The following is a 22649-nucleotide window of genomic DNA, read 5'->3' on the forward strand; positions in this document are numbered from 1 at the left end:
CTACTTCTAGTTTTCTAGTGGTTAATTGGAGATAATAGTCTTACAGAAATTCATTCCAGGGGCTAGCCTTGAGCTGTGATCCTCAGATCTCAGACTCCTGAGTACCTAGGATTATAGGCGTGAGTCAGCAGAACCCAGCCCAAAATGTTTTCCTATATCCAACATTCCTATATCCCTTCATATTTCTCTATTGTATGCTTACTTGATTCAAAGCAACCATAGTAGAAGACAGGATTTAAACCTGCATATATCTTCTCCTTTTTAAAGGATAATTTATATCTACAGAAAGCCTGTAAACACTGAGGTCTAACATTGGTAAACAATTACTACTAATATACGATTCTCTTCTTTCCTGAATACTTTTATAGGTATTATGTGTGTATCCATGGAAGCAATGACATCTCCAATTAATATCTAGAAAATGTAAAGTGGGGCTGTGACACACGGCTGTGACTGAAGAGCTCAGGGACAATGCCTAGCCCAGAGCTTAATCCACAGGATCCACTACCACTACTACTACTACTACTACTACTACTACTACTAAGAATAATACTAGATGATGTTACTCCTTCTGAACTGTGAGATCACTCATTTTTTTATTTTAAGTTAGCAGCCTGGTTGTCACTGGAGCACTCTGAAATTAATAGATAAAGTACCAACCAGGCTTAACTAGTATTTGTACAGTATTTCCTTCAACAGTAAGAGAATTTGAGTGCTGGCTCACCTTCAGGTGATATAAAACTTTCATCAGAACAGACCCATTGTGGTCCATAGAACATACTTTGATATATTTTAAGGAAAAATTTTAAAAAGTCTTGCATGTGTTATATACAAATAAGAAACATACCTGGGTGACAGTGGCTCATTCCTGTCATCCTAGCTACTCAGGAGTCTGAGATAGGAGAATTGTGGTTTGCAGACAGCCCAGGAGGAAACATCCATTTGAGACTCTTACATCCAATTCACTACTTGAATACCAGAAATATTTGTGGCTGTGGCTCAAGTAGTAGAGTATTAGTCTTAAGCACAAGGACACTCAAGGGACGAGTCAATGCACAAGTCCTGAGTTCAAGGGCCCAAATCAACAAAAAATAAATAAAAAGAAACACAGAATCTTGAAGAAACGCACCAGAAGATGGAAAGCCCTCATGCCACAGACTGGGTGAATTACCATGAACATTGCCGGAGCCAGCCAGCAGCAAACCTGGATTCCTGAAATAGGGGGCAGGGACTAGGAAAAAATAGAAAAGAGACAAACAGATGGGGTTCAAGAGGACTACAGCACAAGACAGCAGCCCAAGAAGACTGTGAGCTTAACACTGTAGCCTCATTTATTTCCACAAAGGGCTTATATACTTTTCTTGAAATCAGGGAACTGCCAGGGGTTACATTCATAAGGTAAATCTCAGATCACTTAAACCAGGGAACTGCCAGGGGTTACATTCATAGAGTAAATCTCAGATCAGTTAAGCAGGACAAGGCAATACAGCAATAAATCAAAGAGATCAGGGAGTTCACAATGCAGACAATGTAGCACAAAAGTTCCTAGGCATGGCACCAGCATACTTCTTAGTGTGGTTATCTTACTCAGATGGGCAGGTTCAAGGGACAGCCTGGGTCCACGTTCTGGCTCCCAACAGAACATGGCCATCCTCTTCAAAGCCAAAGTACAGATTGAATGCAATGCCCAAGAATGTGGTATTCTTCACAGAAATAGAAAATAAATTCGAAGATTGATGCGAAAACATAAAAGATAACAAAGACCAAAAGTATAACTAAGCTAAGCACTGCTGGTTTTGCACAGTAGACAATTATTACGTAGACAAATTCATTTTTAATATACATGATATTATGTTGTAAACGAATGTTTAATCCTAGATGCACAGGAGGCTGAGAACTGAGAAGTCCAAAAGACTCTTATCTCTAACCACTAGAAAACCAGAAGGGGTCCTGTGGCTCAACGGGTAGGGCGGTAGCTCTGAGCCCAAGACCTCAGGGACAATTCCCAAGCTCAGAGTTCAAGTCCCACAACTGAGGGAAAAAAAAAGAATTCCCCCAGAGCCTTCATTGGCTCTAGTTCAGGGTCCCCTTGTTTGGCGACCACAAAGTTTTCTGCCATAATATTCTGGATTACTTGATGATGATCTCGACCCCACAGGTGGGCATTCCTCACGGCAACAAGGACAACCTCTCCAACGTATTACAGTAGCTCCAGGATTGACATCTTGCTGGATGAGGCCCAGTGACTAACAAGTAATGATTAGTTGTTTTGTAGGCAAGCGCTGTTTCTCATGCCTGTGATCCTAGCTACTCAAGAGTCTGAGATCTGAGGATTGAGGTTCAAAGCCAGCCTGGGCACTAAACACCTAAAGACCATGAGACTTTTATCTCCAATTGATCTCTAGAAAAGAGGAAATGGCGTGTGGCTGAAGGGGTAAGGCAGTAGCCCCGAGCAGAAGAGCTCAGGGACAATACCCAGGACCAGAGTTCAAGCCCCATGTCCCACAATGAAAAAAATTGTTTTCTAAACTAGGTGTGGTGGGTCAGGCCTGTCATCCTAGCTATTCAGGAGGCTCAAATGGGAAGACTGCAGTTCAAAGCCAGCCAAAGACTAAAGAACAAGAGTCCCTTTTCTCCAATTAGACAATAGAAGATGGGTAGTAGCACTGTGGCACCAAGAGTAGGGCGGTAGCCCTGAGCTAAAGAGTTCAGGGACAATACTGAGACCCGAAGGTTTGGCAGGAGTCTTGAGGTGGAGATCTCAGGGACAGTGCCCAGGCCCAGATTTAAAAGCCCCACAATTGCCAAAAAAAAAAAGAAATGTTTCTTGGGGGTGGGAAATGGGGACCAAGACATAAGAAAGGGTATCAATGTAGGTGAAGTAATGCAACTTCCATCTGGGGAATGTAATATAACCATTATATTAATTACAATAAAAAATATAATTTTTGTTGTTGTTGGTCTTGGGGCTTGAGCTCAGCCTGGAAGCTGTCTGTGAGCTCTTCTACTCAAGGTTACTACCCTACCCTTGAGCCAAGCCCCATTTCCTGTTTTCTAGAGGTTATTAGGAGACAAGAGGCTCAGGTCCCCTTGTGTACTAGGTGGCTTCGAGCCTTGATCCTCAGATCTCAGCCAACTGAGTAGCTAGGATTACAGGCGTGAGCCACTGCAGCAGCATCAGCAGCCGGCCAGCTGAAGTCTGTGATACACATCCCTTAATCACTTAAAATCAGAAGGAATTGGCACATAGCTCAAGTGGTAGGATGGTAATCTTGAACTGACAGGCTCAGAGACAACACCCACTCCAAGAGATCAATGCCCACAAATGACAGTAAAGTCTGACTTCTGAGTAAAAGACTTTCAACAAATGATCTATTCGTAAGGTGTCTCTCTTGTGTGTATTCTCTGATGTACATTAAAGCTTGAATTTTGACTGAAAGACTTTCCACATTTGTTACATTCATAAGGTTTCTCTCTGGTGTGTGTTCTCTAATGAACGTTAAAGCTTGACTTATGCCTGAAACACTTTCCACATGTGTTACATTCATAAGGTTTCTCTCCTGTATGTGTTCTCTGATGGTCACAAAGGCTTACCCTCCGAGAGAAAGATTTTCCACATTCGTTACATTCATAAGGTTTCTCTCCTGTGTGTGTTTGCTGATGGGCAGTAAGTTTTGATTTCATAGTGAAAGACTTTCCGCAAATGATACATTCATGAGGTTTCTCTCCTGTGCGTGTTCTCTCATGGTTAGTAAGTTTTGCTTTCTGAGTGAAAGACTTTCCGCAAATGTTACATGCATGAAGTTTCTCTCCTGTGTGTGTTCTCTGATGAACATTAAAGCTTGACTTCTGCGTGAAAGACTTTCCACACTTGTTACATTCATAAGGTTTCTCTCCCGTGTGTGTTCTCTGATGAAGCTTAAAGCCTGACTTATAACCAAAAAACTTTCCACATTTGTTGCATTCATAAGGTTTCTCTCCTGTGTGTTTCCTTTGATGAACAGAAAGGTATGACTTAAAGGTGAATGACTTTCCACATTCCTTACATTCATAAGGTTTCTCTCCTGTGTGTATTCTCTCATGGTCAATAAGTTTTGATTTCTGAGTGAAAGACTTTCCACAAATGTTACATTCATAAGGTTTCTCTCCTGTGTGTATTCTCTCATGCTGTGTAAGTTTGGATTTCTGAGTGAATGACTTTCCACAAATGTTACATTCATAAGGTTTCTCTCCTGTGTGTGTTCTTTGATGAACAAAAAGGTATGACTTTAAGGTGAAAGACTTTCCACACTTATTACATTCATAAGGTTTCTCTCCTGTGTGTGTTCTTTGATGAACAGAAAGGTAAGACTTAAAGGTGAAAGACTTTCCACATTTGTTACATTCATGAGGTTTCTCGCCTGAGTGTATTCTCTGATGAAGCTTAAAGTGTGCCTTATCCGTGAAAGACTTTCCGTATTTCTTACATTCATAAGATCTCTCTCCTGTGTGTGTTCTCTGATGAACATGAAGGATTGACTTTTTCCTGAAACACTTTCCACATTTGCTACATTCATACGGTGTCTCTCCTGTGTGTGTTCCCTGATGATCACAAAGGCTTACTTTCCGAGAGAAAGATTTTTCCACATTCGTTACATGAATAAGGTTTCTCTCCCGTGTGTGTTCGCTGATGGACAGTAAGTTTTGATTTCTTAGTAAAAGACTTTCCACAAATGATACATTCATGAGGTTTCTTTCCTGTGTGTGTTCTCTCATGGTTAGTAAGTTTTGATTTCTCAGTGAAACGCTTTCCACATTTATTACATTCATAAGGTTTCTCTCCTGTGTGTGTTCTCTCATGGTTAGTAAGTCTTGATTTCTCAATGAATGACTTTCCACAAATATTACATTCATAAGGTTTCTCTCCTGTGTGTGTTCGCTGATGGACAGTAAGTTTTGATTTCACAATGAAAGACTGTCCACAAATGTTACATTCATAAGGTTTTTCTCCTGTGTGTATTCTCTGATGAACATTCAAGTGTGACTTTTGTGTGAAAGCCTTTCCACACTTGTTACATTCATAAGGTTTCTCTCCTGTGTGTGTTCGCTGATGGACAGTAAGTTTTGATTTCTTAGTGAAAGACTTTCCACATTTGTTACATTCATAAGGTTTCTCTCCTGTGTGTGTTCTTTGATGAAGAGATAGGTATGACTTCAAGGTGAAAGACTTTCCACATTCCTTACATTCATAAGGTTTCTCTACTGTGTGCGTTCTTTGATGAACACAAAGGTCTTTCTTCTGTCTGAAAAACTTCCCACAATTGTCAGACTCATGAGGATTCTCTCCCTTTTGTATTCTCTGATGGGTACTGAGAGCAACCTTCTGACTGGAATTTTTCCTACATGCCTCATATTCACAGACTTTCTCTTCTGTGGGCATCTGAGGTTGAAAAGTTGGGTCTGACTTCTGAGAGACAGATTTTGCACATTTGCTATACTTGATGAAGTTCTTGGGATATGTGCTCTGAGGTCTTGTAAAGTGACCTTCCCTACTGAATGATTGCTCACATTTAGTACATATACAAGAATTCTGTCCTGTGTACTTCTTCTGATGTGTAGTGATTGCAGGTTTTAACTTGTATGTTGTTCCACATATAGTACATTCAGAAGAGTTTGTCCCTCCCTGAAATATTTCTTGGGCAAGGACAACAGATTTATCATACTCTTCTCTATATTTTTCATGGCTATCAGAGGACTTTTCCATACCAACCCAATTAGGTCTCAAGAATTTAGTCTCTGGGTTTAATACTTTGCCCTCTCCACCATACTGAAAATCCTGCAGCTTAATTGGCATATAGTTTTGACTCAAATGCTTTGAAGATCTGGCAGATTCTTCAACCACAGGCCTGTATACAGCATGCATCTCATCTGGGTTACTAGAGAGAAGCACATTCTGATACTCAATGAACTCCTTGGTCTTCATCTCTAAGGAGTTTTCATTATTCCTAATTAGCTCTGGTTTATGTTTGGAGCTCAAATGAAAACTTGTTACAAATCTTACTCTTTCCTCAATGGTGTTACAATTTGAGACTACTACTTCACATACATTTTCATGTGGACTTTCTGGGCATGTCTTAATCACATCCTCCATTTCCTGGACATCTAAAACAAGTCACAGAAAAAAATACAAAAATATAAATGAGATAGAAATGTTCTCTAAATTTAAAGATATTTTCTCCCATCTGAACTGTAAGAGATTTTGAAGTATCAAAGTGGGAACTGATATGAGAAAGGTATGATTTTCTCCATATAAATTGAGGAGGGAATACTGATATTTTACCATGGAAAATAATGTTCTTCTGTAATTCAGGTTTTTTCTTCTTTTTTATATGTCCTTTTTACCCAGATTATTCAACTCCACATTGCTAGAGTTTTAGCTAAGCACTTTAGTATTTTTAGAGTTCTGTTCAGATGCTGTTTTACTTATCATTGGGGAATAGCTGGTTTGTTTTATTTATTTATTTTTTTGCCAGTCCTGAGGCTTGAACTCAGAAACTGAGCACAAACTTTGGGTTTTCTTAAGGTTAGATCTCTACTACTTGAGCCACAGCAACACTTCTGGCGTTTTCTTTGAATGTGGTGCTGAGGAACTACACCTGATTTTCCTACATGCTAGACAAACACTCTACCACTAGACCAAACTCCAGGCCCACTTTGTTTTCTTTAATCATTTCTATATATCTTGATGTTTCCCTTCTCAACCATTAGGTGAGGTACAGCAATATTTGTATATGAAGAGACCATTAGAGTGGTTTAGACATTCCTTCCTTTTCAACTAAGCAGGAACGGTTCCTGAGAGTAAGGATTTATAGCTATATCTCTTTTAACTTCTCACTAAAAATCTTAGGGAATTTCAAAATGCTTTTCTCTTAATTTTAGACCAACCCCCATCAAAATTGCTTTTCTTTCATTCCAGTCAGAACCATGGAAGACGAGATACTCCAGCTGACCACCTAGTCAATCATCTTCTCTTGACCAAAACTTTTGGTTTTGCATCACAATCTCAGCCAACCACCAAGAAGTTACTTTACTTATGAGAGAATAACACCCTGGAGTACTTATTTCATTAACCAGCATACCCCTACTTTCCAAAAAAAAAAAAAAAGAAAAAAAAAAAAGAATCTCTTTCTACACTTTTAATTTTCTTTCTTTGTCTTAGAGTAACTTCCACAAAGAGAAAGAGAATTGATAACTTTAACTTACTGCCACACAGAATTTAGGATGTCTCCATACAAATTCTTTATTGACAAGTCTTTGAGACAAAAGATCACCTAGCTCTCTGCCACATGTAGGACTCAGGAAAAATAATATTATTGCTGAATTTACCACAAGTTGAAGCTACTAACTGATCCTTGGATCTAACAGAAACAACTGTGCAAGATGCATTAGCTCACCTATGGAATTCTTCTCTAAGGTTTCTCCTATCCATGGTTCATCTTGCTCCAGCTTGAGAATCAATTCAGGTTTGTAAATACAATGCCCTGTTAATAAGAAATAGTTGAGATCCATTGATTATCTAGGTTATCAGTACTGTAAGATCTCAGACATCCTATTCACACGGTTGCTTTTGAATCCCATTTCTCATGTCTCACATGGTTGACTTTCTCCCAGCTTTGAATTTATTTTGCTGGTTTTGTGACCTCAACCTGATCAGCTCTTTAGCGCAACCCAAACATTCTGTCAGTTTGAGTTCCAGTTTCACTTCTGGTTTTTGAGAGGTTAATTGGAGATAAGCATCTCATTGGGAATTTTTGTCCTTGCTGGTTACAAACTAAAATCCTCAGATTTCAGGCTCTTGAATAGCTAGGATTACAGGTATAATCCCCTGTACCAGGAATCAGATTTGGATTATAAATACATACCGGAAACTAATGGTTTCCAAATCATTCTTACAATAGTGATTTATGTCCTATTCTATAGTGAATATCCACCCACAGTAATTAACTCAACTTTGGGAAGAAAGTCAGTTATTGACACATAGATTTATCAAAATGTTCCTTTGACTTCTTGAAGAATGAGAATACAAATGCCTGTAGAGTGTCATAATCTAGTTGAAGTTTATCTTAGAAAGAAATGACATTTCACATGGAATGGAATCTTACACATAAATAACAAATATTCATATATCTACTCAAAAATAAAGCATGTGAACTTGAAAGTTAATGTGACTTTTGCTCACCCAAGAACACCAGGTTGCTGTAGGTCTCCAGCATTACATCTCTATACAGGGTCCTCTGAGCAACGTCCAGGTCTTGCCACTCCTCCCAGCTGAAATCCACAGCTACATCATCAAATGACACCAGCATCTGTGAGGACACATTTATTTCTATAAATTAATTATCCGTGAGTCATGAAAACACCAACTCTGTAATTTCAGTCTTCTCCATCCGTTTCTGTCTCAATATAAAATGTTTGGGTCTTGCTGTGTTGCTTATTCAATGGCAGAACTAAACATCAAAGTAGAAATATTTGTTTCTATATTAGTAATTATAAATAATTATAACTTACAAATACAAACTTTCTTTAATATATCAGAACACATTTCTAGTGCTAGCAATAGAGATATGGCAACAATTCTTAGGAGCTAGGGTGTTGAGCTTATAATGATAAAACTTACTATGTATCAGGAAAACAAATCATTTTTCCGGTATTTTCACATTCTGCCTCAATGAAAAGTCTAATCAGGTTTATTAAAAAGTACTCTCAAGCTGACACAGTGGCTCATGCCTGCAATCCTAGCTACTCTGGAGGCTGAGATCAGAGGATCAGTTCAAGGCCAGCCCAGGCACTACAAAGCCTACAAAGCATGGAACACTTATCTCCAATTATTAATTTGAAAATGGGAAGTGGGGCTGTGGTTCAAGGGTAGGGCAGTAAGCTGCAGCTGAAGATCTCACAGAGAAAGCCCAGGCCCTGGGGTAGGGTGGTAGGTTGAGCTGAAGAGCTCAGGGAGGGAGCCCAGGCCATGAGTTGAAGCCCCATGACCCTCCCTCCCTAAAAAAAAAAAAGTACTCCCATAGTGGTATTGTGGCTCAAGAGGTAAGGTGGTAGCCTTGAGCTACAGAACTCAGGGACAGTGCCCGGGCTCAAAGTTCAAATCACAGGACCAACAGAAAGAAAAAAGTGTCTGCCCATGGTAGAATGCTTGTCTAGCATATAGAAGACACTGGTTCAATTATTCAGTACTTCACACACAGAAAAAATGCTGTGGCTCAAGTGGCAGAGCTCTAGCCTTGAGGGGAAAAAAGCCAAGATAGTGCTCAAGCCTGAATTCAAGCCCCAGATGTGGCAAATAAAAAAATACCCTCAAAGGGTCAGGAGTGTAGCCTAGTGGTAGAATACTCGCTAAGCATGCACGAAGACCTGGGTTTGATTCCTCAATATCACATACACAGAAAAAAATGGTGTTGTGACACAAGCGGCAGATCAGTAGCCTTGTGCAAAAAGTGTTCAAGGACAGTGACCAGGCCCTAAGTTCACGCCCCTCAACTGGCAAAAAAAAAAAAAAATACTCGCAAAAACAATCAGAACACATTGAGGACACTGTGTGGATTATATATCACATTAGTAGTTCAGCAAAATGCACAGTGTCCAGGTGGATGTTAGAGGAAGTAACTAAACTCAAGAAGTAGCTAATGAAAGCCAGCACAGTGACTCACAATTGTAATCCTAGCTACTCAGGAGGCTGAGATCTGACAATCAGTTCAAAGACAGCCCAGGCATTAAAGGACCTGAGCCTCTTATCTCCAATTAATCAGTAGAAAATGGGAAATGGAGCTGTGGCTCAAGGCATAGGGCAGGAGCTTTGAGCTGAAGAGCTCAGGGACAATGCCCAGCCCAAGGAGTTGGGCAGTAGTCTTGAGCTGAAGAGCTCAGGGACAGCACCCAAGGTCACGTTCAAGTCTAATGACCCCCCAAAAAATAAAAAATGTAAAAAAAGAACTGACTAATGAGGAAGGGGGTAGGGGGAGGAAAAGGGGACAAAAATAGGAGAAGGGCCATCAAGGTTTGAGGAAATAATGCACGCACTACTTTATGATTGTAACTATAACCCCTCTATACATTACCCAAACAATAAGAAAAAAGATGTGCTAATTATTTATTTGGTCCTTATAAAAGTTGAGTCATTTACCGCAATAGAAATATCCTCTCTTAACCATTATTGTTATTAAATTTCTAAACAATGAAGTGTGCTCATAGATAGCAATATTTATAAATAAAAAGAATTGTTGGCATGAACTTCTGTGAAATCTGTTACTTCTTACAATGCAGAATACATGTTGCAGGGGAATAAAATATTTACCAGATTTGCATTTTTAAAAGGTATTGAATGAAAGAGGGAGGTAAACTGATAGATGCATAAGGAATATTCAAGATAACAAAAGAAAAATGTGATCTATGATCACCACAAGAAGGACAGACAAGTAAAAAAGAGGAATGTGATCTAAAAACACAGAGTAGAATTTTTTTGGTGCATCATGAGGCTTAAACTGTGGGTATGGGCACTGTCCCTGAGCTCGTCAGCTCATTTGAATCACTTGAATTACTGTGCCACTTCCTGTTTACTTGTGGCCCAGTAGAGATAAGAGTTTCATGGAACTTTTTGTACTGTTAAATGTTCAAGAAAAACAAAACATTACAAGTGCTTCTAGTTCAGGAATGGTATCCTACCCTAGTTACTAAAAAGACTGAGGCCTAGAAGAAAACCTGGGTAGGTAACTCAAACTAATCAGCTAATAAACAGGTTGGAGTCACGGCTCTAATGATAGTACCAGCAGTGAAAGAAGGAGCTGACTGTGATGCCTGTGAGTTTAATCTCCACTAGTAGTACAAGAAAGTCATGATGGAGACAGGAGTAGGTGTATCCCATGTTTCTAAGTTAAAGCCGAGGATAGCAAACATAAATAAAGAAGAAACAACTCATCAGAGATTCTTTCATTCTTTCGTCCTGTTGAGAATGACCAGAAGATTCTGGAAGTATAGCTGGGGGAGAAGGCAAATGAAGTAGTCAAAGAAGAGCGTGATTTTTGCCCTAGATTTTCCTGCTCAAACATTATACATGGGCTGGGTGCCATGGCTCCATCCTGTAATCCTAGCTACTCAGGAGGTTGAGATCAGAGGATGGAGGTTTGAAGACAGCCAGGGCACTAAAAACGTGAGATTCTTATCCCCAATAATTCATGAGAAAATGGGAAATGGGGTGGTGGCTGGAAGGGTAGGATGGTAGGTAGCCTTGAGCTGAAGAGCTCAGGGACAGCACCCAGGCCCAGAGGTCAAATCCCATGGTCCATAAAAAAAAAAAAAAAAGAGAGAGAGCTTGAGCACTGTCTTTGGACTTTCTCAAGGCTAGAGCTCTGCCACTTGAGCCTCAGCACCACTTCTGGCTTTTTCCTATGTATGTGGTACCGAGGAATCGAACCCAAGTCTTCATGCATGCTAGGCAAGCACTTTAACCACTATGCCAAACTCCCGGCCCCTATAATTTTTCTTATAATGCCAAAGTATACATCAATAGGGACACAGTCTCAGGTCCCAAAATATCTTTCCTGAATGAATGTGACTGCTGGCAGCCCAAAATTTGCTCAGTTAGGGCAGATACAGGGGGTTTAGGATTTGAAACTATCCATTCCTTGGACAATCTTTTTACTACACACAATTACAGATGACTGGTAAGCTCCTGCCCACGTGTGAGGTAGATAGACATGGGCATTAGAAAGGAATACTTACGAACTGTTCTATGACCTCCCAGCTCTGATTAATATTGAAAGGCAAAACACAAGTAACTCTAGGATCTGACACCATCTCTGCCATCCAAACAATGGCTTGTTGCATCTGGAGGTTCCATTGCTTCAGTCCCAGGAGTGTCTTTTCCACACAGGGATAAATGCACCTTTGGCATTCACCTTGCTTGCAGGGCCTGAGTGTTGTCCCTCGGTTCTCTAGCTCAAGGCTAGCACTCTGCCACTTAGAACTCCAAAGCAATTCTGCTTGTCAGTACTCTGGTGGTGATGAGATGACAATCTCACAAGGACCTTTCTCTGCCTGGGCTGGGTTCAAACTGAAGTTTTCAGATCAATGAGTCATTTAAAAGGCCACTTTACTCCAATTAAAAGCAACAAGTCAGTCAACAAAAACGCAGTCTTTAAGCTTGGTTTTACCTGGAACTTATTAAGGACCAACGTTACATCTGACAGATTTATAAGAAACTGCTGTCCTTCTCTGTGGACCTGCTAGAAACTGTTACAAAAAACTTATAAGGGCAGGGCCAGGAGTTTAGCCTAGTGGTAGAGTGCTTGCCTAGCATGCACAAAGACCAGGGTTCGATTCCTCTGTACCAAATACATAGAAAAAAAGCTGAAAGTGGTGCTGGGGCTCAAGTGGTAGAGCACTAGCCTTGAGAAAGCCCCAGGACAGTGTTTAGGTCTTGAGTTTAAGCCCCAGGACTGGGACAAAAAAAAAAAAAAACTTATAAGGGTAAATTGAAACAGCAATTAAACAATCATCTTGGTAGTCCTAATTTTCCTTTTTTCACTTTGAAACAATTAGGACAATCTCACTTCCAACTTTTATCCAGAAACACATTTCTATTTTTTTTTTAACCTTTTCTAATCTTTGCTTTAAAACTTCACACTTTAGCCTTTCTCTGCAGTTGAAGAACTTTCATAGGCTCAAGGCACTCCCCTTTGCCTCCAGGACTCCTTTTAAAGGAGACATTTTTTTTTTTTTCTGCAGACTGAGCTACTGCTTAGAACTCCAATAACAGTTTGAACTCAAATAACAGTTTTTCCTTAATGCAAGAATTACAAAATCATAAGCCGGGCCCAGTGGTTCATGCCTGTAATCCTAGTTACTCAGGAGGCTGAGATCTGAGGATCAATTCAAAGCCAGCCTAGCCCATAAAGACTCTAGAACAGAGGAAGTGGGGCTGAGGCTCTAGCGGTAGGGGAGTAGCTTTGAGCTGAAGAGCTCAGGGACAATGCCTAGGCCCAGGATTAGGGCAATAGCCTTAATCAGAAGAGCTCAAGGACATTGCCCAGGCCCAGAATCCAATCCCCATGATCCCTCCCTGAACCCCCTCCCCGCCCCGCAAAAGAAAAATTATAAAATCAGCCTTGTAACAAACATCCATATTTAGCAACCCTTCTTTTACAGCCTCCTCTCTGCTCTCTGCTCCTACGTCATTGGCCTCTCTTTGAAGACTCTAGGGGCCCAAGGCCATGACAAATGTCCCAGCCCTATATATAGGTAATGACTTGGTGACAGATACGAGGTTAACCATCAGTGCTCTGGCTGTGGTTTTGAAAAGTAGCTATATGCTTCTGTGGCCCATGAGGAGATAGCAGCCTGCTCCAGAGGCTGCGCTTTCGAAGTTCTTCCAGGCCTTAGGCAGAAAGAGAGGGAGCAGGAAGAAAGGAGGGGGACAGGGAGTAGGAGAGAGGTTTAGACTAGGACAGGAGGAGGAGGACAGCTGTTTAGTCTACCAATCACACAGTCTATGCTTGCCCATGGCTCTGGCTGGACAGGAGGAGTCTTCCCTGCAGACATTGAGGGGGCTCAGAACTGGCACCAAACAGCACAGAAATACCCACTGGCTAGTAAGCAAGACAGCACACACTGCATTCACTTCCGCTCATGTAGGTGGAAAGAAAATGTGTGTGTGCCAGTGCTGGAGCTTGAACTCCAGGTCTGTGTGCTGTCCCTTAGCCTTTTCTTTCTAGGTTAGTGCTCTACCACTTGAGCCACAGCTCCACTTACAAGGAAAAATTAAATGAAAAGAAACAAAAATAAACAAGAACCCCTACTTGACACTTCACCAGATTTGGAAATCCCACAAGATCAACCATCTCTGGGAGAGGAGGACCCCTTCATCCTTGTCTGATTTTCTATGAAATGGATGTCCTACCTTGGCCACTCAGACTTAGGCAGGGGTTGCATCTCCATCTCCAGCCATCCATGCCCACCTACACCTTGGTTCCCAGCCTAATCCGCTCTCTGGTGATGCTGAGTGGGGATTATTGTGGGGTGCACCTGGGCCCAGCACTCACTGGAGTATGGAGTGGTACATCAAACACCCCTAAGAACATTGGAGTACCATGTCCTGTGGTTGATCTAAGAGTCTCACCCACCTGACACCCCTTTGAGATTCCTCTCCAACTTTGTTCCAAGCTCATTCTCAAACCACAGATCTCAGGCCCCTGGACCTCCAGCACAAGAAGCCTGGATGATGGGAAATGCAGGGTCCAGCTTGGGCCTGAGGGCAGGGGGAGAGGGATGGCCACCCCAGGCCCCAGTCTTTTTACCTCCACTCCAGGTAGCTCTGGAAGGTTTGTGGACTGCTGAAGTCAGTGTTGTGTCCAGGAGACTGGGATGTGGGCACCCTGGGGCAGAGTAATGGGGACTTCCAGGGGGTGGGGCCTCACCTGCTGGAATGCCCAGTGTACTCATGTTCACATAGGGCTCCACACAGTAGGTGTTTAGGTGCCAGGCGGTGCCCAGGATGATGCCTTCAGAGACAGGAGCTGTCACTGCTTGGTCACAAGGCATCTAACTCTCAGGCATCCCCTCTGGTCCTCCAGCTCCCAGACGTCTACCCTGCCCACTCCCAAGTGTTGCCCAACTCAACTCCTAGGCATCTCCTACCTCTGCACCCATCTTTTGGCATCTTGTTTTCCTGCTTTCAACACATGGCCCACTGGTTCTGGAACCAAAGCTAGAGATCATGGAGTGCTGGGGAGGGTGGTAGTGATCCTAAGGACCTCAACACGGCCCCAGAACGGGAACCCCACTCTGCCCACACATGTGCATTTTAGGGCTAGCCTTGAGCCATTTCCCCAATTTAATTCATTTTAAGGGGCAGTTTAATTAATACTAATCACATCACCTACATTTTACCACCAGATGTCCATGGCAGTATGCAAGGAAAAAGGGCGAAGATGGTCCACTCAGTCCATATGACCAGGTGTAGATGAACTGGTTTTGTGCTAGCTTACTTTTTCACCATGCATGGACCCTCCCTAAGGCCTGTCCCACCATGGGAACCGAGAGCTGCAGCTTTGCTAGTTCACCTCTCACCCCCAAAGATGGTCACACAAGAATAAATTTTCCTGGACCTTTCTCTTGGCATTTATTACCTAAACAGTTTTAAAAGACAGACTGAGTTTCTGGCATTGATAAAAAAATTCACATTTAAATTCTGATAGTTATCTCCAAACCTAACTCAAGGAAATAAATTCCAAATTCCCTAGTGTCTCTGGGCTAAACAAGCTAAACAATACTTACAATTTAAACAGCTCTATGCATTATAATACCAGATTTTGTTTTCAGATTTCAGATTTGTTGCAGATTTCAGAAACTTTAGAAAAAATCTTATTAATAAGTTTCTCTTTAAAATAATGCAATAATCCTGAAAACATTGGAAAGCATTTAAACCTAATAATTTTCTTGAAGTTTAGACTTAGATTTACACAATTGCCTTTGTGTTTCAAGGATGAGCTCATCCAGTGTTTCACATAGCATGCTGACAATTTAACCTTGAACATGTTCCCTCACACCCATTCATACACACATTCATACTCAAAGATCTTAAAGCGCGCAAAATTAATATCAGTCGTACATTCTCCGGAAGTTTGTGTCAAGACAGCTTTGCCAATTTTACTCTTGCAGGTGAGAACCACGTTCAAAAAAAACTTTTTAAAAGGCAACTTAATTACATGAGAAATTGGTCAGGGGGTTGTGTATGCAGCCCAGAAACAATTTCCTGTACTCTCTGGATGGCTGTCAAATCCAAAGTACTGCCAGTGGGCCATCCCACATTGAAGGGTGGCCTCTCAGGGAGGAACAGAATGTGACCCACTTTTCCTTTTGAACTATTACACTGTTGTTACTGACAGTCTCCTGCACATCCTGCCAATGTGCAAGGGTCAGATCTAAGGGAGAAGAGGTGCTGATTCCCACGTTGAAAGGGTAAAATAAAAGAGCCGGCAAACAGACAAACATACAACAGATTACAAGCAACAATTGTAAACAAACAGCTAAATTATCAGACAGTGCCCCCTTACTCATTTGAGAGGGGAGCTGCTGAAACACACTCCACCTGGTGATGGGAGGAATCAGGGAGACTCCTTCTTCCCCTCCCTGGGGAGTGTGGTCAAACCAGAGGGACACCTCTTTGGTGTCCCCTGATGGCTTAGGGTCCAGAGGGCCCTTGCCCAGAATAGTGATCAGGACACCAACCTTTCCCTCCAGGATCACTGTCTGGACAAGTCTGTCCCAGTAACAGCCTGCCAGATAGACTCGACTGCTGGCCACAAGATGAAAGTAGAAAAGGTAACAACACAGACAGGGACAAACAGTGAGTGCTCTAAGCTCTTACAGATCACAGAGCAATAAACCTTCTAACCTTCAGAGGGTCTCGACAGGGTTCCTGGGGGATCCCGGACAGAGGAGCCCACAAATGCAATGCCCAGGTTGTGAGACCACCACCAAGAAGAGCACGGAGAGTCAGAAGCTCCAAAATGCAACAGCAAGGCTTTATTCAGGCGGGCTGGGGCTCGGGCTTTGTCCTGCACCCAACACAGGGGAGCTTAGGAGGAAGCAGAGCTGAAATTTTACAGGGCTTTTAAGGCAAAGACCACTATTTACAGCAACACAACAACCAGATGTTTGAGTGAGATAAAGTGGGGGTCAGGGACTTTCCAGGGCCGGTTGAGTACCATTTAGCTGACTGAAGGTAGTTTTATGGCATGAAAAACAAATGCTATGCTTGGATTTTACAGGAATTCTAATTTTCATGCAGACAGGTCAGTTCCTGGAACTTCTGGACACCACAATCCTGTTCTTTAATTTATAGGCGCTTTTGAGTATAAACAACAAGATCGTTGCTCCCTCAAAATGGGGAGCAGCTTTTGTTTTTTGTCTGTACAAAAGAATAGGTTGGGAGGGGAGGGGAGGAGGGCTAACTCTCTAAGAGCTGCCATGGAGGACTCAGGAAGAGGAGGAAGATGGAGGTAAAGGACTGAAGCAAACCGGATGGGGGGCAGTGGGATAGTGGGGGCTTCTGGCCGCATCGCACCTGTCTGGCTGTGGGAACCAGCGCCGCTCCCGTCCTCTCCAGGTGCGCTCGGGCTGCTGCTCCCGCTACAGGCTGCAAAGCCACAGGTTGGGCGGGCTGGGCAGGCAGACCAGGGCCGCTGGTGCAGAGCCACCCGCTGCGGAAGCTGCTTGTCTTTCCTCCGCCAAGGCAATATGAGCCGCTCGAGCCCTGCTCCAGGCCACACATCCGTCCCTGCGATGGTCCTGTGGCCCTGCCCCAGGCTCCGTGCCCTCGGTCTGCGCTTCCTGTTGTAGGGGTGAAAGCACCAGCTCCTAGAGCGGTAGTGGTGGTGATGGTGGTGGCGGCAAGGGCCACGTGTCAACTTTCACCCCCCTCCTCCTGCTTGCAGGCCGGAAGCCGGACTCCACCACTAAGTCATGGATGCGGGGGGGGGTCACCCCAACAAAGCCAGTGCTGGGCTCGTGGAGGCACCGAGCCCACGATGCTCTATTCCGGCATGTGAGCAAAAGTCTGCATCCATCCACATCTGCCTTCCTGTGGAGCGCTCCTGTCATCCGGGAGCGATCTGGTGGGTCTCACATCAAACCACCCCCCTCCCGATCCTCAATGGTACCTCCCGCTCCCTCCTGGCCCACATGGCCGAGACAAAGCACAACTGTTGGTTTGCAGGGCCCTGACTGGTGCATGCTGGAACTTGGGGTGCAGCGGGGGAGGGGGATCCTTTGGTGCCATCCTTGTGGCCTCTGGCACAGGGATTCTACTGCTGCTAACAGTCAACCTCATGTGGCTTTGCAGAGAGTTATCCATTCCTGCAGATGCCCAGACCTAGGGGTCTGGGGCTAACCACTGAGGAAACCAAGACCTACTTTGATCCCGGTATGGGCTCTGGGCAAGCACTAGCACTGAGCCACACTCCCAGCACCGAGTCTGGTCTTTCTCACCAGCAGCAGCCACCTTCATTCTCCATTTGAAGTTGACCCTTTTTGCCCAAGGCTGATGTGCTACTAGTGATTCCCACCTCAATTCCTTTTTTTTTTTTTCTTTTGGGTCAGCTCTGGGGCTTGGATTTGACCTGGGCACTGTCCCTGAGCTCTTCATTTCAAGTCTACTGCCCTACCTTTGAGCCAAATTCCATTTCCATTTTCTAGAGGTTAATTGGAGATAAGAGTCTCAAGTCCTTTTATGCCAGACTGGCTTTCCATCTTGATCATGAGATCTCTACCTCCAGAGTAGCTAGGATGACAGGAGTAAGCCATCATGCCTGGCTGAGTCTCACACTATTACTTCCCTAGCTGGCTTTGAACCTCGATCCTCAGATCTCAGCCTCCTTACCTAGGCATGCAGGGGTGAGGCACTGTGTCCAGCTTCTTAAAATATTTTTAAAGGTCATTCCTTTTGTAGCATGGGTCCAAATGTCATTTCCCTATAAGATTGAATAATATTCCATTAAATGGATATACCACATTTAGTTTGTCCATCCATCTATAGACATTTGGGTTGTCTCTACCTTTCTACTACTGTGAATAACATCATAAATAATATTACATGCCTTTTATATTGAGCACAGTGCTGTAACAGAGCATCGAGAGGCACCCTTTCATAATAGACCTGGTGGAACTATTAGGACTCACTGATGTCTTTCCTTCACATGAACTAAAATGACAATTCTTAACCCATATGAGGTCCATATGATGTGACTGACTTTTCTCCTACCTATACTGATCTTGACATTTTTCTAAATAAACAAATATTTAACAAGTTGACAAGGCAGTGCATTTGCAAATTTGGCATGTTCTTCTCTAGAAAATTTTTCAAAAAAATTTTTTTGGTCAGTCATAGGGCTTGAACGTGAACTGGGTGTTGTCCCTGAATCTTCACCTCAAGGCTGGTGCTTGATCACTTGAGCTATAATGCTATTTATTTTCTAAACCTTTCAGGGAACCTTGATGCTTGATGGCTCCTGCCTGTATTCAGGAGGGTGATATCTGATGATCTCTGTTAAAAACCAGACTAGGCAGACAAAGCTGACAGGCTCCTATCTCCCATAAATTAGCAAAAAACTCAGAGTGAATATTTGGCTCAAGTAGTAGAGATTCTGCCTTTCAGGAAGAAGTCAAGCACTGGAATGAGACCCTCCGTTCAAGCCTCAGCACTGATGCAAGTGTGTGTGTGTGAGTATGTGCCTGCACATGCACAAATACAGAAAAGTAAATATTTGTGCTTCTCTCTATCTTCTCAGCTACCAGATCGAAAGTTTCCCTCAGCAAGCCCTTCTCTGGACAACTGATCTAAAATATTATCTAAATTATTAACCTTCCTTTCTCTCCCGTTCCCTGTTTTTTTTTTCAGAACAAGCCTGTTTCAGCCTCCTTCTGTAGGCTGTGAGCTCCAAGCTCACACTGCTCTCCAGCATCCTTATCTCTAGCAGCACCTCCTTCCCTTCACTGAGAATCAGAAAACTGCTGCTTCTTCTAGGCAGAGGAGTTTGCAAAAAGGGACCCCTCTTCCCTGGGACAAGCAGCCCAAGTGGAGCTGAGACCTGAGGACTTTAGCACATGCGTTGCTCAACCAAAGGAATGTAAGCTGAATACATTCCCAGGTTAGGTACATTGCCACTACTATATTTCTTTTCTTTTTCTTTTCTTTTTTCTTTTTTTCCAGTCTTATGCTCAGAGCCTGAGCACTGTCCTTGGATTTTTCTCAAGTCTAGAACTCTACCACTTGAGCCTCAGCACCACTTCCAGCTTTTTCTATGTATGTGGTACCAAGGAATCGAACCCTGGGTCTTCGCGCATGCTAGGCAAGCACTCTATCACTAGGCCAACCTCTCAGCCATACCATTACTGTATTTCCTATTTACTGCTTTAGCAAGTTTAGCAATCAAGGGCATAACAGAAAGGAAACTACTTGGAGTTTCTTACCCTTTTCCTTCTCCTCTTCTAGTTCCCTAGAAGAGATGAAGGAAATTGGATTTGAGGTGTGGATTTTCTTTCTTTTTTGGGTGAGGGGAGAGTGGCTCATGTGGTAGAGCTCTAGCATTGAGAAAAACCCAAATACAGTGGTACAGGCCCTGAACCCAAGCCCAGGACTGGCAAAATAAATGAATAAATCTAAATAAATATAAGGGAGAATAACATAGTCCAAAATTTTAGACTAAAAAAAAAAAATGTTGAACCAGACAGGTGTTGGTGGCCTGTAATCGTAATTTCTCAGTATGCTATTATCTGAGGGTCACCATTCCAAGCCAGCCATGGTGATAATGAATGTTCTATGGGCAAGGCTATGGACATTCCATGAGCAAGAAAATAAAAGCATCCATCTCAACAAATACCACTTATTATTAGTAATGAATTTTTAGGGGCCGGGAGTTTGGCCTAGTGGTTAAAGTGCTTGCCTAGCATGCCTGAAGGCCCAGGTTCGATTCCTTGGTACCGTGTACATAGAAAAAAGCCAGAAGTGGTGCTGAGACTCAAGTGGTAGAGCTCTAGCCTTGAGAAAGTCCAAGGACATTGCTCAGGCCCTGAGCTCAAGCCCAGGACTGACAAAAAAAAAAATCACTAATCAATTTTTATTACTTCTCATTGCTATTATTTGCGCTGGCCTTCATCTGAGAAGCCGTGTAAGGCTCAGTGTAGAGGAGAAAGTCCCACCACAGCCTCCTCTCTGCTCCTACTTCACTGGCATCTCTTTGATGCCTCTTGGGGCCCAAAGCCATGACAAATGTCCCAGTCCTACAGGTAATGACTTGGTGACAGATATGAGGTTAACCATCAGTGCTCTGGCTGTGTTTTTGAAAAGTAGCTATATGCTGCTGTGGCTCATGAGGAAATAGCAGCCGGCTCCAGAGGCTGTGCTTTCAAAGTTCTCCCAGGCCTTAGGCAGAAAGAGAGGGAGCAGGAAGAAAGGAGGGGGACAGGGAGTAGGAGAGAGGTTTAGACTAGGACAGGAGGAGGAGGACAGCTGTTTAGTCTACCAATCACACAGTCTGTGCTTGCCCATGGCTCTGGCTGGGCAGGAGGAGTCTTCCCTGCAGCCACTGAGGGGGCTCAGAACTGGCACCAAACAGCACAGAAATACCCACTGGCTAGTAAGCAAGACAGCACACACTGCATTCACTCCTGCAGTAGACTCTCCCTGCTCATGTAGGTGGAAAGAAAATGTGTGTGTGCCAGTGCTGGAGCTTGAACTCCAGGTCTGTGTGCTGTCCCTTAGCCTTTTCTTTCTAGGCTACTGCTCTGCCACTCTAGCCACAGGTCCACATGGATAGGGAATTTAAATGAAAAGAAACCAAGTAAACAATTCAAAAGGCCATGCATTCCTTATAATGTGAAATCCTTATGCACCATTCCAGGCTGCCCAACTGTAATCTAACTGGCAGTGGGGACTTCAAATGAATTCAGTCCACAGGACCCCAACTTCCTTATGGGTTTCTGGCGATGATAGTCCTATTTGGGCACAGATCTGCCAGCCTCAACATAATATGGTGAATATTGCCAGGAAACTTTTTGTTAATTGTTTTATTTGGGGGGTTGGTCCTAGGGTTTGAACATGGGGCCTGGATCCTTTTGTGATAAAGGTTAATGGTCTACCACTTAAGCCACAGATTGACTTTGTTGATTTTTGGTGGCTAATTGGAGAGTATTGTTTCACAGTCTTTGCTACCTTGGCTAGCTGTGAATCATGAGCTCAGCTCTCAGCCCCCCAAGTAGCTAGGTGTGAGCCACTGTTGCCAAGCTAACTATTCCACAAGGCCATGACTGAAACAGTAACTGGAACCAGGGCACACTGAGGGACCACGGTAGCTCTCACCCAGGATCCATCACCCTGGAGTCGGAGTGAGCTTTCTGGGGGGCTGCTAAACCTCTTCCCTGACAGCTCCATGTTTCCAGGACAGGGACAGATCTCCTAATCCGCACTGGCAGAGGAAGGCTTAACCCTGCCTGCAGACCCTGGGCAGGGTTAGCAGCCCTGGCTACCAGCTCTCCAGTTCCCACTTACAGTGGGGAGAGAGGAGAGATCTCAAAGAGGGATCCAGGCTGGGTGTTGGTGTCTCACCTCCATTCCCCATTTCATTGTGGTTGATGGAGAAGCAAGAGTCTCATTCAAGTTTTTCTCTTTGTGACTGACACATATATGAGACACAGAGAATCAGACATACGCAAAATACAGAAGACACACAACTCACACATTGTCACAGGCAATTAGCTGCTACAGGACATACTTCCAGATGACAAGTTCACCTCCAAGTAATTTTTTTTTTTTTAGTGATGGCATTCTGGATGCCATCTCAATATAACAGCTGGCTGTAGACTGGTATAATTAAATGGTTATCTATTGTTGCTAGATAGTTGTTATCTTTCCAGTTAGCCTCTGCTCTTCCATTGTTCATTCCTTTATCTTTTAACTATAACTTGATCCAACAGACTAAAAATCTGAGCATCTTTAGACTCAAACCTGATAGAAGGCATTGCAAATGATCAAGCTCTCAAATCAGAATATCCTGAGAGGTTATATCCAGAGGCCTATTTTCTAAATCTTTCCAATGTGCACTCTTGCA

The 22649-nt window shown here is 43.2% G+C and overlaps 1 protein-coding gene across 1 annotated transcript; it reads right to left on the bottom strand.

Moving 5' to 3' along the window:
* Positions 1 to 1714: 1714 nt before the first annotated feature.
* LOC150044731 (uncharacterized) lies at positions 1715 to 17454 on the bottom strand. The gene is given in 5 exon segments (XM_090320892.1): positions 1715 to 4623; positions 4625 to 6141; positions 7434 to 7520; positions 8219 to 8345; positions 17111 to 17454. Coding segments are annotated over 5 exon segments (3189 nt in total). The 5' UTR covers positions 17318 to 17454; the 3' UTR covers positions 1715 to 3372.
* Between the last annotated feature and the right edge of the window lie 5195 nt (positions 17455 to 22649).

Source organism: Megascapheus bottae, chromosome 29, assembly GCF_031878675.1.
Source record: "Megascapheus bottae isolate mThoBot1 chromosome 29, mThoBot2.hap1, whole genome shotgun sequence".
Classification (NCBI taxonomy): Eukaryota; Metazoa; Chordata; class Mammalia; order Rodentia; family Geomyidae; genus Megascapheus; species Megascapheus bottae.